This window comes from Pavona decussata, unplaced genomic scaffold, assembly GCF_977016875.1.
Source record: "Pavona decussata unplaced genomic scaffold, jaPavDecu1.1 SCAFFOLD_110, whole genome shotgun sequence".
Classification (NCBI taxonomy): Eukaryota; Metazoa; Cnidaria; class Anthozoa; order Scleractinia; family Agariciidae; genus Pavona; species Pavona decussata.
Window position 1 is genome coordinate 525503 of NW_028145524.1, and position 16034 is coordinate 541536.

At 39.1% G+C, this 16034-nt stretch overlaps 1 protein-coding gene and 1 long non-coding RNA gene across 4 annotated transcripts in view; one reads left to right on the forward strand and one right to left on the reverse strand.

Moving 5' to 3' along the window:
* LOC146470832 (histone demethylase UTY-like) overlaps positions 1-16034 on the forward strand; it is a 40705-nt gene that overhangs the window by 20990 nt on the left and 3681 nt on the right. For all 3 annotated transcript variants that reach the window (XM_085121552.1, XM_085121551.1, XM_085121550.1), the window contains 15 exons: positions 242-312; positions 1063-1133; positions 1843-1906; positions 3119-3192; positions 3674-3748; positions 3851-3899; positions 5382-5481; positions 6984-7098; positions 8197-8219; positions 8909-9030; positions 10171-10264; positions 10976-11066; positions 12150-12276; positions 14243-14356; positions 15072-15122. In XM_085121552.1, coding sequence (XP_084977678.1) covers positions 242-312; positions 1063-1133; positions 1843-1906; positions 3119-3192; positions 3674-3748; positions 3851-3899; positions 5382-5481; positions 6984-7098; positions 8197-8219; positions 8909-9030; positions 10171-10264; positions 10976-11066; positions 12150-12276; positions 14243-14356; positions 15072-15122 — 1241 coding nt within the window. The remainder of the gene's footprint in view (positions 1-241; positions 313-1062; positions 1134-1842; positions 1907-3118; positions 3193-3673; positions 3749-3850; positions 3900-5381; positions 5482-6983; positions 7099-8196; positions 8220-8908; positions 9031-10170; positions 10265-10975; positions 11067-12149; positions 12277-14242; positions 14357-15071; positions 15123-16034) is intronic.
* Positions 13133-14226, reverse strand: LOC146470833 (uncharacterized). Its single transcript, XR_014866954.1, has 2 exons — positions 14038-14226; positions 13133-13794 (listed from the first exon to the last, which is right to left on the reverse strand). It is a non-coding gene; the product is annotated as an uncharacterized LOC146470833 (long non-coding RNA).

Here is a 16034-nt window from a genome sequence, read left to right on the forward strand (position 1 = left end):
CTCCTCTGACCAGTAATTTCTTCTCAAAACCTCTGTTATAGGAGGCACTGTCCCTGAGTCGTAAGTCAAGGCAGGCCATTGAAAGTAAATGAAACCATGCATTCAAATGTTCCAACATTTATTGACGCCTTTATGACTCTGAGGCAAATGTTCCCAAAAGGTTCCTAAGGGATTGTTCTAGGATCTTCCTGCACCTTTATTTATAATCAGCTTTTTTTTTTCTATTCCTTCTATTTTGCAGATTTGAGTTTATTTTCAACTAAGACTCTTGTGGAAACAAATTCCGATCATCAGGTTGAAGTGAGAACACAGGTAAATGTTTTATTTTAGCACAATTTGTGTTTAGCATGACATAATTTTTTTTTTGAAATATAAGATTAAGTGGGAAAACAAGTTCAAAATATGAATTCACCACCACGGTGAATTTAGCAATAAGGTATTATCCAGTGACAGACTGGCATCCCATCCGGGGAGGAGATTAGTTTTAAAGGACTTCATGATGGCATCCCATTTGGGTCGGGTAGTGGGGTTAGTTATAGATAGATAGTCTCCAAATATCATTTGAAATTGGGGCATACATTCAAATTTACAATCTTGTGTAGAATTACATTCATATTCCTAAAAATTCAGTTTCCAGTTTCAGCCGCTAAATGTCCATCGTTGGACATAGGCCTTTCCCATTGACCTCCACTGGACCACGTTTTGCGCGCCATAGTGCCAGTGCTTTAGGAAACTCTCTAAGTCATCTCTCCATTTCGTCCTTGGTCTTCCTCTGTTCCTTGTGTGTCCCCGGGGCGTCCAGAACGTAATGCAGGTTGTCCAATGGTTATCTGTTCCTCTCGCTACATGACGAGCTCAATTCCATTCGAGTTTGCTAAAAATTAATATACAACAAAATTTGATCAAGCGTCAATGAGCCAACTGACTTGTTCCAGGCATTAAGCCTGCTTTGTGTGTCTGAATGTAGTTGGAGTGGAAGGAGATGCTCATTAATACCTTGGTAAAAATTGGATTGATTGCTATGCCCCTCAATGATTATATTCGCGTTTTTTGCTTTTTCAGAGACTTCAAGCTTCGGATGAAAACTGGGACACGGCTGGTGAAAAGAAAGTCTGGCTTTGTGAGAGTAGCAGGTAAAACACAAAACAAAAACTTATAAGTGACTGCATTATTTTGCGTTACAAAACGTTCGAAATGGAAGAACACTCTTCCCCATCTTCAGGTTAGCAGTGATCTCTCAGGGCTTACATGTGTTGGAGAAAATGGCTTTAGAACTTTTGGGCCTTAGATATATTTCAGCAGTATCACACAGAGTATAGGAATAAATGATAAATTGGTGGTAGAAATTACACGTAACATTTTGTGAAAGGGAACCTTTGACAAGTTGAAATGATAGTAGAAAGATTTCAAAGTTATCTGATGATGCTGGTGTTTTGGTTGCCCAAATCTCTTTAACTTAAGAACAAAGTGGTGAAATTCTTTGCTATTATGGTGTCGATTGGTTGTATAAATATCAATGTACTGTAACTTGCACAGTGGTTGATGGTTATTGACCAGTGCACTTCATTGGAACAGAGCATAGTATGAACAACAAGGATCAAAAATCCTCCAAACACTCACAACCAAAGTGCGGATGAAATTGCACCAGTCACCATCAACCATGGTGCTACTTATATTGATGCATAGCCAGTCGTCACCATCGCCTTACAAAGACCAGCAGTACAGCGGTCAAATGTCGCGATCCACACCTTTGTGACAATCAAACGATTAATTTGAGCTAACATTTCAACCACAATTATTTACACCTTTCGTGACATTACTGTCTTGTATCTTCCAATTTAGGTCATATACAACGATTGCAAAGTATGCACAGTACCAGGCCAACTCATTTCAGGAGTCTTTGAAGGTAAAACCATTCCATACCCCTGTACACTTACCTCCTAGATCTATGGCATACTTAATTTTTTATAAGGCATGTTAGTCTGGGCACTCAGTTCATGTTGCAGACTTCTATAGACCTTTTTCATAAATGGCGGCTGATAAATTATTCTTTTGTTTTCATGAAAATTAGCCCTTCTAGCCTCGTCAGTATGTGCAAAATTCAAAAGAATTTTTACTCTGAAATGAGGTTAGTAGGGCTAATTAACATATATTGAAAAGAATAAATCGGCCGCCATTTATAAAAAAAGGTCTATCAGATGGTTGAACTTTCAAGCAGTGGTAAAACTTTATTGTCGTTTACTCAATAAATTATGAGAATTTACACCGGCGAAATGAACGTTAGTTATTCTAGTATTTTTCAACTTCTTTACATGTGTCTTACTTGTGTCTTATGTTTTACTAAATTTGTACACTAGTTTGCCGTTTACCAATTTTTGTTTACGTTCAAATTTAAACTTTTTATAGCCGTTATTTTTTAACCTACATGTATCTTATGAACTGTTATATAGGCTACGTCATGTACACTACTTAACCATTAACCGTTCATGTTAACGTTCAAATTTAAACTTTCAAGAACCGTTAGTTTTTCTCATTGTAACTCTAGCCCTGAGGAAGACTAGTTGTACTAGTTGAAATATTGGCCCCTAATAAATAAGCCTTTTGCCTTAGTGTCAGCCCTGCAATCAGTTTGGTTTATTTACACGTAAAGAGACGTCTGGCACGTGCATTTCACTGCAAGAGATCCGGCAACGGAACGTATTCAGAACAGTTTGTTTGTGCGTCGTGTGGTCCCACGCATTCAAAAGTTTCGTTTTGTGTGAACGGGCTTCTGCAGACCGTTAGGGCAGGGGGATATAGCCATTCAGGCGGAGCAGTAATGCTCCTAGTAGTTTGATACAACAGAAGCAGAACAGTCATTAAATTTATAAACCTTGTTACAGCTGAGCACTTTTATTGGAACCTTGGTGTGGAAGATGATCTTGGCTTTTGTTGGTCTACTTGTAGATCAGTGTGTGGCTCAAAATAAACAAAAAGCTCTGAACAACACATCATACGCTCAACAGTCGTGGCCCTTTATACTCTTGAGGGCTTTCTGATTAATTTGTTAATGTTCTTACCCGCCGTGCTAAAAATGCTTACAATTAAACCATATGTTTGGTATTTTTGTGCGCTTCAGGAAGAGCAGGACAGGAGATCAGGTATTAAGGAACCATCACAGTCTGACAGCGACTCTTCGTCAGGGTCAAAGAAGTAAGTTGTCCATTAAATAGGTCAATCTGACTTTTTAAAGTCCCTTCAATACAAAATAAATCAAAGTCAATTACACATACTATTATGAGCGAGCCTTTTCAATTTTTAAAAGAAAGATTCCGTACACTGAACTTTTAGCTTCCGTATGAACTACAGTCCAAACTAGTGTGAACTATAAACTGGTATGACTTTTACGGTATGTACGGTATTACATTTTCAATAACGTTTATTGGTGCTGCCTTGTCATGAATTTCTATTTAACACCCCAATATTATTATTTGCACATTGAAAAATTATCTGACCGGCACAAATTTCCCTTCAATTAAAAGCCCAGCCGATTCTGAAACACGAATTTCCGTCCTATAATAAGCCCCTCAAAAAACTCTTTTGAAAAATGTAAGTCCTGGGGCTTGTTCTCGGAATTTTGCGGTACTGTATGTTCTATGTAACTTGACTAACTTTTTATTTCTTTCTTTTTCAGTGGCAAAAAAGGGAAAGGGAAAAAATTTAAATGGATCAAGTTTGGCACCAATGTCGACCTATCAGATGAGAGAAAGTAAGTACAGTCTTGAACATGTGCTGTTTAATTAAATGTATTGAATTTAGTGTACGTTATTGTGATGTGATTTAACAATCTGTTTATTGATTTGCTACACAGATGGAAGACACAACTTCAAGAGCTTACCAAACTTCCACCATTTGCAAAGGCAAGAAAATCTTATTTTGTACTTAGAAAATAATAGACTGTCGGAAGTTGGTACCCCAGTTACTGGCTTATAGCAATTACAGCGCATTTCACAAAACTTTAGATGAAGACTGCAGAATTCACATGTTGTTTCTGAAGTTTGTTACAAATTTGACGAATTCATTAGCTAGTTCTCAATCAAAATGCGAACTTTAAAATGAAATTGTGAATTTGAAGGGAACTCAGTTTGGTAGCACACGAACTTCCAAGTGATTGATTCCAAATTTTAACGGAGAGTTTTGTTTGGAAAGTCGTACTGACAGCCAGTGAGTTTGTTCAGTTGCCAGCCCTTAAAGTGCCCCTAACCCTTCAATTTGTTTTCTTTTGGTAGATTTCCATTTCTGTGAAGAACTCATTTTCGAAATTTTTTTTCAGAAATATTGAATCCTTTTTTTTTTTACGAACGCTTAAAGTTACTGAAATTTTTGAATTTTTGCGCCCTTTAAGCCCCGCTGGACAAATTTTTGTCTCGTGGGCTCATTGGGAACGAGCCAATGGGAAGCGACACTTTCTTCGCTGTGACGTAAGAAAAGGCCTCGGATCGTTATCAGAAGGAATCTTATGCATGCTGATTCCTTTCTCTACATTTCGAGAGTTGTTCCATCCAAAAACCACACATTTTCCAACCATTTTCTCTGTTTACAATTGAAGCATTACCGCGAATCTTCGGATATTTTTGCACGATGTCCTTTTCTTACGTCACGCTCCATATTTGGCCGAGTGGGGGACTAATGCGAACGATAGGTGAAAATATCGACAAGACTGCCTTCACTTCTAGCGCTTGTAAAAACAAAAGGATTCAATATTTCTCAAAAATTTTTTCGAAAATGAGTTCTTGAAAGATATGGAAATCTACCAAAAGAAAACAAATTGAAGGGTTAGGGGCACTTTAACGAAACGCCTGTATTTTTTTTTTTTAAATTTGTTGTGAATGGCCGTTTTTATACTAGAAGACGCATTATCCGTCTTCGACGACCTTGGGCAAACATTTGTTGTTCATCTGGCCCCAGTTGTTCAAAGAGCGGATAACTTTATCCACTGGATAAGTCGCTATCCAGCGGAGCAAATGTACTCCAACCAATGCTTTTGGCAAGTTTTCCATACAATGGCATTCTTAAATTTGACGTATGGTTCTACTCTATTTACAAATTAAAGGACTATCGTGAAAATCTTGCACAATTTTTATCTGCCAGATAGTGAATTATCCGGTAGATAAAATTATCCATCCTTTGAACAACTGGGGCCTGGTTATGCGTCTCTAGCGTAAAGACAGTCACAAGAAGCATTATTCGTCTCGACGAACTATCTTCCGTTGTGCGTAGTTCAAGACTTACAACGGAAGATAGTTCGTTCAGACGGATAGTGCGCCCTCTAGTATAAAAATGGCCAAGGCATCAAATCAAAGCTTTGAATGACTGTGCATTGCTTTTGTGCTGGCCTTCAGGTTGTGACTCCTGGGAACATGTTGAGCCATGTTGGCCACACTATCCTAGGGATGAATTCCGTGCAGTTGTACATGAAGATACCAGGGTGCCGGACACCAGGTAAAATTCAGTTTCTCGTAGTGATGATGGTGAACTTATTTAAACACGTTTTCAGTTCATTTACAATTCTTGCCTATGTGCACTCAAGTCGATAAATAATAGGGTTTTACAGAAGATAAGAGGCTTAGTTGCTAAAGAAACTGTGGCACTGCTCGTTGGGGGAATAGAAACGAATGTTTGGTTTTATCAACAAAGTTTATTTGGTAATAAAGGGATTAGAGTGCTGACGTTTTGAGTTTTATCCCTTTTGTCATCCCATTTCGAGCGTTAGCCATTCGATCCTGGACTGTTCAGATTCCCCCTATTTTCCCGTGGGGTTCTCGAGACTGGTACGCTGCGATGGAGCTGCCGCCATCTTGGTTTGTGAAGGCGAGCTCGATCTGGGGCAGCTCCATCGAAGCGTACCAGTCTCGAGAATCCCACGGGAAAATAGGGGGACTATGAACAGTCTATTCGCTCCAGATGACAAAGGGTTAATGCTCGAAACGTCACCACTCAAATCTCTTCACGGTGGCCAAAATACCTTAGTTATCAACTCTGTTGATAATTTAAACAAACATTCGTTTTATGGAAAATGACATCATGCTCTGCCGTGCTATTACAACTTAGACCCTGTAAAATAAGGTTACATTCGATTCATCTTATTCCGGAATTATAATAAACGGAAGAGCCTCTAGTTTTCATGTTTAGAGCAAAATCTGGGAGATGTTTCTGCAAAACAGTTATTTTTGTAGGCATACGATTTTGAAGTTAGAGCCATTTTGTACTCCATTATCTCAGACACGTTATGAGGGATTTTTTTACTAATCATGATATATATTCATATTCCAGAGTATGGCCGTAGGGGGAAAAAATGGCGACTGTGCATTTTATCACAATACCTTGAGGACCTAACACAGAGGCACATACAAAGCCATTTTTTTTGCGAAATTTGTCCTTCTAATAACGGCATTGTGTATGCTAGGTTTGAAGTTTTTAGATAACGGTAACGATTATGGGTAAATTGGACGGTGGATTGAACACACCTTAACAGTAACCACTACCCTGATAGGCTTGTAAAGAGAAAGACAAGCCATGGGAATCGTTGTTAGGTAGTTGTATACACTCGATTGCAAAAACGTTGACACCTTAAAAGCATAAACCGCGAACGATGAGACCCAATGGCTTTATGGGTATAAGTGTACTAAATTTATTTGCATAATATTCTATTCTCGTGCGACGGTTGATAACCAAAATTAGTTACACGTGGTGAATGATGAAAACTGTCCAAGCTTTCCTTAAAGTGTCAAGTTTACCAACAAGGGCCAATTCTTAAACACACCCACAAATCCGTTGGGTCTCATCGTTCATGGTTTATGCTTTTTAGGTGTCAACGTTTTTCGCAATCGAGTGTATTAAGGCAAAATCAGTTGATCAATCCGAGGGCAAAATCATTAATAAAACAGCATTCTTGTACAAAGTGCAATTTGTTGTTTAAATGCATTTGGATCCTTTGTCAACAGGTCATCAGGAAAACAACAATTTTTATGCTATAAATATCAACATTGGTCCAGGAGACTCGGAATGGTTTGCAACGCCAACAGAATACTGGGGAGTGCTTCATAACCTCTGTGAAAAGTAAGCAGTCAAACATTGTCAGCCCTCTCAAAGTGACTTGCAGAAACGGGCAACATAAAGCTAAGTGCAAAGGGGTCTTAGGGAACATTAGTGTAAAGTAACCAGGAACGTCCATGGCTCTATGTGACAATGTGCACAACATTGTGACAACATTGCACAATCCCTACCGATTCATATGTCAAGTACTTATGCAGTGGTTGGTTTTTTCAGTCGTGTCTACATGTATTGTCATGTTATACCTCGCTAGAAGGTGAAGCTTGCGTACGTAGTTTTTTAAGGCCTCATGCAGGAAGGCTGTCATGTCTCCCAATACAAGAGTCACGTCTCTCGATGTGAGAGTCTCGTCTCTCGAGACGGGAGTCGCATAATCGCGTCTCGCGAGAGGGTGGTAACTTTAATACTTTCGAGCGGTACTGTACATTTTGAGGGAGCTACATTGCACATGCCATGTATTGTTTTTAAGTGATTAAAGTGGGGGGATGGGGGTGGGGCAAGAAGGCGGTAATCATGGCAAAGTGGAGAGAGGAAGAGAGAAAGCTTGTGCGAGGTACAAATAGGGAGGAATCAGTATTACCAAGTTGGAGAAAATAAAATTATATCATCATGATTATTATTATTATTATTATTATTATTATTATTATTATTATTATTTTTATTATTATTATTATTATTATTATTATAATAAATACGTATTTGACTGTTAAGTTGCAATAGGAGATGTGCTGAAATGCAGGAGTCACAAGACAGGGCTGATAAGAGATATTAAAGGACATGGGAAATGGGAAGGTGAAATCCTCCCGTTTGCTTAGTCACTGGGCTGAAAAAAAAAAGACTAAAAAAAAAACTCACTTGGCGTAAAGTTAACATATAAATTTTGTAAGAATGTTGTTATCTCGTGCTTACATATCTACAAAACGTTAGACGTCAGGACAAGACATTCTGGCCTAACTAAAGAATACAAGGAAATAGAAATTTGTTATAAGTCAGTACCAACCGAGGTAATTTGTCATACGTAGATCCAAGGGGTTTTTTATGCTCACTGACGTAAATGCTTTTACTTACTGGTTGTTCTATTTCTTCATTTTTCTTTTTTTGCAGGAATAATGTAAATTTCCTAACAGGTAATTAGACGTGCATGTACTCTATAACTTCTTTAGTATGGAAGAGCAGTCTTTGTTCCAAGGTATTAATAAAAGGTGGAAACTGGCTTCCAGCTTCTCGATCAGCATGTAACACCTCCTTAACAAGCCGATAAATTTGACCAGCAGATGGGTGGTTAGAATAAGAGTGCGATAGGTTTGGCATCTAAACTGCATGGTGGTGGTGGAGGTTGAGCAAATGTGTGGAAGTGGCTCATAATTCCACCTCCATCCCCCAAATGGAAATATAAATGAAAGAGACATAGACAAAGTTGCCATGGCTAGGAAAAGGTCACGGAATTTTGCATCGAGTCGGGAAAATTTTAAATTGTTCCTCAAAGTCAGTCAAAAGGCAGGGATTTGATTTTGATTTTTCGCTAGCCACTAGGTTTGTAAAAGAACTTATATTTTGGCAAATGCCGGTAATGTTGTTTCAAATTAAAATTATTTACAAAGGACCTGATTTCTGTTGCGTCAGAGCTGGGATTTGTCATTGATGGCCAGTGAAAATTGTTTGGGTTCAGGGAAAAGTGAAGGAATCCTTTTTTCTCCTGATGGGTGGCAAGCCTGCATAGATCACTTGAATTGAGAGGTTGGGTGGCGGAGGCATGTTTAATGGGATGAATTCAGATGTTACAATCGCTGATGAATCACTCACTTCTTTTGTGAAGGTTCCTGGTGGCCAATACTTGAAGAATTGTATGAAGAGCGTGTTCCGGTGTACAGATTTATTCAGAGACCTGGTGATATGGTGTGGCTCAGTCCAGGAGTGGTTCACTGGGTCCAGTCGTTGGTGAGATATTTTGCACATGCAATGTTGGTTAACTATCTGAAAGAGGTTCCATTTCATAATTCTTATTAGTAACGATTTGTTAAGACATAGACAAGCAAAAACGAACGATAAAAACCGACGTTTCGTTTCGTTTCACTTGTCACAGTTTTCATAATTTTGTCCACAAGTTACCTTGACAATGGCGTCATGATGACACCGAAACGTCGGTTTTTATCGTTCGTTTTTGCTTGTCCACTTCATAATTGAAGGGCTTTGGGCAAGAAAGGCATGTGTGACTTTTTTGTCTTAAAATCGAAATTGCTACAAACACCGTATTTACTCGAATAAGCGCCGCCCACGAATAAGCGCCGGCCTCAATTAAGCGCCGCACACGGAACGGACTGGTTAATAAGCGCCGCCCTCGAATAAGCGCCGCAGCTCCGGTGCAGCGCTTATTCGAGTATTTCCATAACATAATAAAAATACACTGTAATCCCTGCAATGCAATTCTAAGCCAGCAATGGGAATTTATTTTCATCAATAGTGATGTTCTTCATTTCGAAGTGAGTATATCTTGATGCTCTTTCATTTAGTTCTCTCTTCAAAATGTTCGCGTTTTTCAGTTTTTGCGTGAAGATTGTAAACTTCGCCGGTTCGACAAGCCCAACCTCCCTCTTTCTCTTCCGTGTCACTGTTGCAGTAAGGAGATTGTCAGCGTTTGCTGTACTCATGAAGTAAATTGATTTCTACAATCAAAATGTTTTGTCTTTGTGGTATGAGCCTTTTAAATAAGCGCCACCCTCGAATAAGCACCGCAGAGGAGACACGAACAATGAAATAGGCGCCGCGGCGCTTATTCGAGTAAATACGGTAAGCCCTTTTTTGGCACAGTACCCATTTCAACAGGACGATTCTGTACAGCGTATTTAACTTTTTAGCAAAATGCTATGCAAGCGACCTACACATGAGAGGTAAGAAGTAAGAGATCGACTGATTTCTTTGTATATGAGACTGAACCAAGTCAAGCGAAGTATTGGTAGTTGTGAACAAAAGAAATCACTCGAGGGTCCGTATTATCCTTTGTGTGGGTCGTTTTCTTTTTCTAGAAAAGTGAATTAATGTTTGCGGGCCGAGATCTGATACTCTCATTGCATTCGGTAGGGCTGGTGTAATAACATCGCGTGGAATGTAGGACCTCTGACGGAAGACATGTATAATGTTGCCATTGAAAGATATGAGTGGAACAAACTGCAAGGCAAGCTTTCTTTTCTAGTTTATTTTTCGTATGAGTATATATGTTAATGTTTGTGGCCATCATCATCATCATCATCATCATCATCATCAAATCAAGTCTTTGAATGAAATCCTAAAACAGTGTTTCTTTGTTCACAATCGAGGCATGTTGGTACTCAGCTACACCAAACTCTGCTCACAGTTTTGGACTGGGCATTTAGATTTTGTTTGACTATTTCTTTATTTCATTGTCTTAAGGCCCAGCTAAACGTTTAAATTGTTTAGCCGACTTTTCAACAATGTTACATGTCGACGACCAATCATATTAAACTCCCAATCCCCAATTCGACAACGTTGGGAATTCAAAATGGCGGAGATCGTCGAAGCCAGAACACCGAAATTAAAGATTGAGGGCTCAAATTTGCTAAAAAAAAAAAATAATAATGATGATGATGATGATCACGTGAAACTTATCTCGGCTCATTCTTATCATTTCCCTTAATCCAAGGGGATCCTCTGCTTAATGTTCCAGTGTTAAATTAGTCCAGAGGCCCTTTTCTTTTCCACCTCCATTTACGTTTTACGTTTCCCAACCTCGAGACTTGGTATTTTCCGTAGCAATAAGGTGTAACACGGCAGTTGGAGCTTTATGTTTTAGTCTTTTCTTTTCTTTTTTTCCTTTTTTTTCCAAATACCTGTAATTGCACTAACACCATGGCAAATGAATCTACAGGTGAGAAGTCTATCGTTGCCATGATTCACCTGTCCTGGAACTTGGCCAGGAACGTGAAAATTTCAGAGAGAAAACTGTTTGAACACATCAGGTAAGAATTTGTCATTTTGATACAGTGTACAGTGTATCTGCTTCAGGTTTGTATTTGTTACTGTTTTCCATTCCTTTCAAACATGTTTTGGAGGGAGAGATTTTTGTGAGCTAGTCTTTTTGAGTTTTTCAGAATCCATAAGTTGCGTCACGTTTCAGTATTACATTTTGCAGTTCAGTTTAGTATGTATTACGTAAAACAAATCTATTTACTAGTACACGGATATTATAAATATCTGGTTGCGTTCGATGTAGAAAGAACGCACTCCTAATTGCGTTTGGAGTCGAGATTGAATGGGACAATCAATCGATCAATGAATGAATGAATGAATGAATGAATGAATGAATGAATGGATCTTGGGACGCGTATCTGGCATCCCCCGCAGATTTTGCAGGGGCGGATGACATCATCACCAACTTGGCAAAGGAGAGAGAGCCTGGGATCTAGATCATCGAACGCACTCCCTAATCTTTGATTATTTCTAGTTTTGGTTATGAATGACAAAGAAGAAACAAAAATGTAAATACATTGTTTGCCTCACTCCTTCAAGTTCTTTCCTCGTGTCTCTGAAAACTGCTGAAACGTTCTCATAATTTGCTTCTGTTTCGAGCATGCGCTTGAGATATTCCTCTGGATGTCCAAGGATCCTCTTTGTGTACGTCATGATTTCGTTTCTTTTATGTGTAAAGTAAAGTAAAACAAAAGTTCTGATGTGAGAACTAGTCTGTAGGCTCTACTTTGACTAAGCGAGTTGTTATCACGTTTAAACTTTTGCTTAGCTTTTTTAAAATTATTTCAAACATCACTTGACAGATGGTTCAGTTTTTAGGCTGAAGTCGTAAGCTTGTTGGGTGAATTCGAGCCCTCGAATTACAAAGTAAACATGGAGCTATGTTTCTGACACAAGAACCTGTCTGTTTGTATGCCAAATTAGAGCGAATTCAGAGAAATTTTGATGCCAAGGCCAAATCAGCACGTAACCTTTTTTTTTTTTCCACTGGGCCCTTCAATTATTTTTGCAAGTTTTTGATCAAAAGACAGCGTTCAACTTCTCATAACGTAGCCCCTTTTATGTGGTTGCAGAGTGGTGCTGGTCAGGTCAATGAAGTACTGCCAGATAACCATGGAGAAATTAAAGCATGCTGGGATTGAGGTGATGTGGCATGGAAAGAGGCACAATGAAGGCTCGCATTACTGCGCTCAGTGTGAGGTGAGGTACCAAAACCCCGAAGAACTCAGCCATTTAAGGACGGTGCATACTAACACCGAAGTATTTTTGTGCAGTTTATGACCATGCGGGAAAAGCAGATCTTAGCAAGGGCTATTGGAATCCAAAAAGAAAAGTGGGGGTAACCACGCATTTTTCAGAGATAACTAAGCAATAATATCTCTAAAAAGCGCCAAAATATGAAGCAATGTATGGAATTTTTTCCTAAATTGAAGCTTAATTATTTCTGAAAAATGCGTGGTTACCCCCAATTTTCTTTTGAGATACCAAAAGCATTTGCTAAGTTCTGCTTTCTCCGCATAGTTTTGAACCGCACAAAAATATCCCTGTATTAGTAGGCACCACCCATAGGAAACCCGAGTATCTCGAGATGCGCAGAACGTATGCGCAGTAACAAAAGTAGGCACCGTCCTTAAGATCGTCCATTTCCGAGTTGCTTTGAAGCTCATTATGAAAACGAGGCTTCGTGCATAGTTTCTATTATGAAAATTAGTTTTCATTCATATACAAGCAAAACTAATTTTCGCATGAAAAGCTTTACACTTTTCGAAAAGTTAAGGTAGTTCTTAACCCCTCTGGTAGAATTTTTTTAAAATTTGCAAAAAACTGTATCTAAACAATTCATGCTGATTACAGATCCATAATAAAACATGGGGGTCACCGAGCTCGTTTTTGAGTTATAACCACTTAAGGTAAAATTAGGGCTGTTTTTAACAGGTCATGCTGTTGCTATGATAATTTATTATGCCAAGAAAATGACCGTAAATTGTTCCGTATGTTTAGGCATGTTTTTGGTACCATTGTTGTTGTATTTAACAATTAGATTATGAGCTCGAGATTTCTATCGCGTGATAGTTGATGAGGGCGAAGCCCGAATCAACTATCACGCATAGAAATCGAGAGCGAATAATCTAATTGTTTTAGTATAAATCTACTAGTCGTTCAAAACTAAACAAGTAAATTATCTATTTCCTCATCGCAGACACTTCGAAAACGCGAAGAAGCGGGCGCCATTTTGTTGAAAATCGCTACTCACTATCTATCACAGAATAGATAGCGAGTAGCGTAGCCAATCAGAGAACGGCATTCGTGATAGAACACTAGTAGATTTATACTAACAAGTGATAGAGAATGGTTCTATTAATCTGTCAAAGTATAAGTGCTTCAAAGTGATGGAAACCAGTGCCAGCCGCCTTAAACAAGAAGTTCCGCTATAAAAGGGCAAGCCACTCCTTCATTCCATGCCTTTTTGGGCGCGAGATACAATTTAGACGCTGTTCAGTCGTGGCAAGTTGTTGACTCAAGCGGCCTCTGAAAAATATGCCTCAAAATTTTATAATATCACCACAGCAATATAAGATATCAAGTTCTAATTTGTTTAACAAGGGTTATTATCAAAACTAAGCCAATTTTATCGGTAAAAGCCGAAGAAAAAGACACGTGTTGTTTGTCAGTTGTTTACATTCTGATGGTTGATTGACAACTGAAGGTGACAATGGCCTGGCCAGGGGCCCGTTTCTCGAAATTCCCATTAACTTATCGGCCCCGACAAGTGTCTTTGGTGATAATTGTTTCTTAACAGAAGTCAATTTTTTGTTAGCCTTGAAAACTAAATTTTAAAATCTTATAATTCTGTGAAAACATTGACCAAGTACCATGTCTGTAATCACTGTGTAATCGGCGAAAAAACATTTAAAAAATATACTTATCGGGCCCGGTAAGTTACCGGGACTTTCGAGAAACGGGCCCCTGGCCCCTTTTATACCGGAACTTCCTGTTTAAGGCCATCCGAACAGATATCCACCGAAATGAACCGTTGATTGCCCCGGACGAAACATTCGAATATATAATGTTGTACAAGAGTGCTGGAATGACTAGCCCCGGCTTTACCACCATCTACGTTTCTTTGATGTGAACTCTTCTAACTTGCTTGTCTTTGGTATTGCAGGTGGAAGTCTTTAATATTCTGTTTGTGACGGACAATAAGAAGCACTTAGTTTATTGCCAAGATTGTGCAAGAAAGACCAGCATTAATCTTGAAGGATTTATTGTCCTCAATCAGGTACGAGCAGCTCGACCACTCTAAAGCACATAATTTTTAAGGTGATTTCTCGATTAATTGTTACCCTCCCCATACAGGGCGTCACCCATCGAGAGTGAGGGGGGGGGGGGGAACGGGGGAGGGGGGAGGGTGGGTGAGGCAAGAAACCACCGTCCACATGGACGAAGCAACTTCGTACATTCAGGGAAAAGTCAGGGAATTCTGTATCTAGTCAGGGAAATACTCAATTCTACCTCAAAGTCAGTAAAACGTCAGAGAATTGTATAGTTAGGATAGCCACTTGGTTTGGGAAAGGGTTTCCTTGTTGGCAAAGATAATGTCATTTCAAAGGGGCAGCTACGAGCGAATTCATCTCTGTGTTTTCATTGCCGGCGTTATTTGGGAAAGAATTTGTTTTCCTGTGGTCAGTGTAAACTGGTTTTTGGTCAGTAAGAAGCCAGGGTAAAGTAGGGAATTTTTATTATTCGATAAGTAGCCACCAACAACAACAACAATTTATTTATAAATTAAGATTGCATAAGGGGCTTGTCCCGCAAATAGCCACAAAGCTAGTCGAGACGGGACAAGACGAGCACGAGAACATAATGGAAAAAAAATTACAGTAAATTACAAACATGCTGGGTGTAACTTGTCAGTTGTCGTATCTGTCCAAGGTTGAAAGTAACCATTAGATTTGAATGCCATTAACGTGTCACTATCATTTTTTGTTTTCCAGTACTCACTTGAGGAGCTGACTGAAGTGTTCAATAATTTTAAATTGCATGTGGTAAGCTTACTGTTTATTTTTGTTACATAGAGGTTTACTTGCCAGTGGAGTGGGAATATATGTTTGCTATATCGGGGGGTTCGTTACAAAAGAAACCGCGCGCTGATATAGTGAATTTGTTGCAAAACGTTATGTTGGGGTTTGGTTATTAATTAAGTTGAAAATTTTGGAGAAGTTGACAGAGCTGATATGGGACGAAGTGGGTAAAGCAGTGTTGATGCTACTACGATGCCTTCTGGCAGCAAATATCAAGTTTTTGACACAAATTATAATTGACCATCCTTGATATCTCTGTTGATCTGTTTTCCATGCAGCATAACTCATGTGATGACATTTTCTCGTTATATCAGGGTAGATTTAGAGTTTGGGGTCCTGTGCCATACATTTTGCTATAACTTTTCCCGGGCTGAAAGACATCGTTCTTTATTCCGGGGACTTCGTTATACAGGGGTTAGCTTTATCGGGGGTCTTCTGTAGTAGCAGCAGAGAAGCAGAGTTGAGAGGGTTCAACGCTATATAATCTCTTTAGAATCTTGGACTAAATCTATCATATATTAGTGGCTTTAGCTCGTCTATTGATTCTTATCCATGCTTCAAGGGATTTTCTCTTGTTCATTAACATATTCAGATTTAATTCATCCACAAAAACCAACATGGGAATATCCGGAATATATGTCCCTTCCCCCCCCCCCCCCCCACCCCTCCTGCAAAATAACTGCGTTGAACGTAGAAAGAACGCACTCCTAATACAGATTGGAGTCGAGATTGTATGGGACAACGTTGATTGAATGAATGGATCTTGGGACGCGTATCTGGCATCCCCCGCAGATTTTGCAGGGGCAGATGACATCATCACCAACTTGGCAAAAGAGAGAGAGCCTGGTGACATCGAACGCACTCCTTATTCTTTGA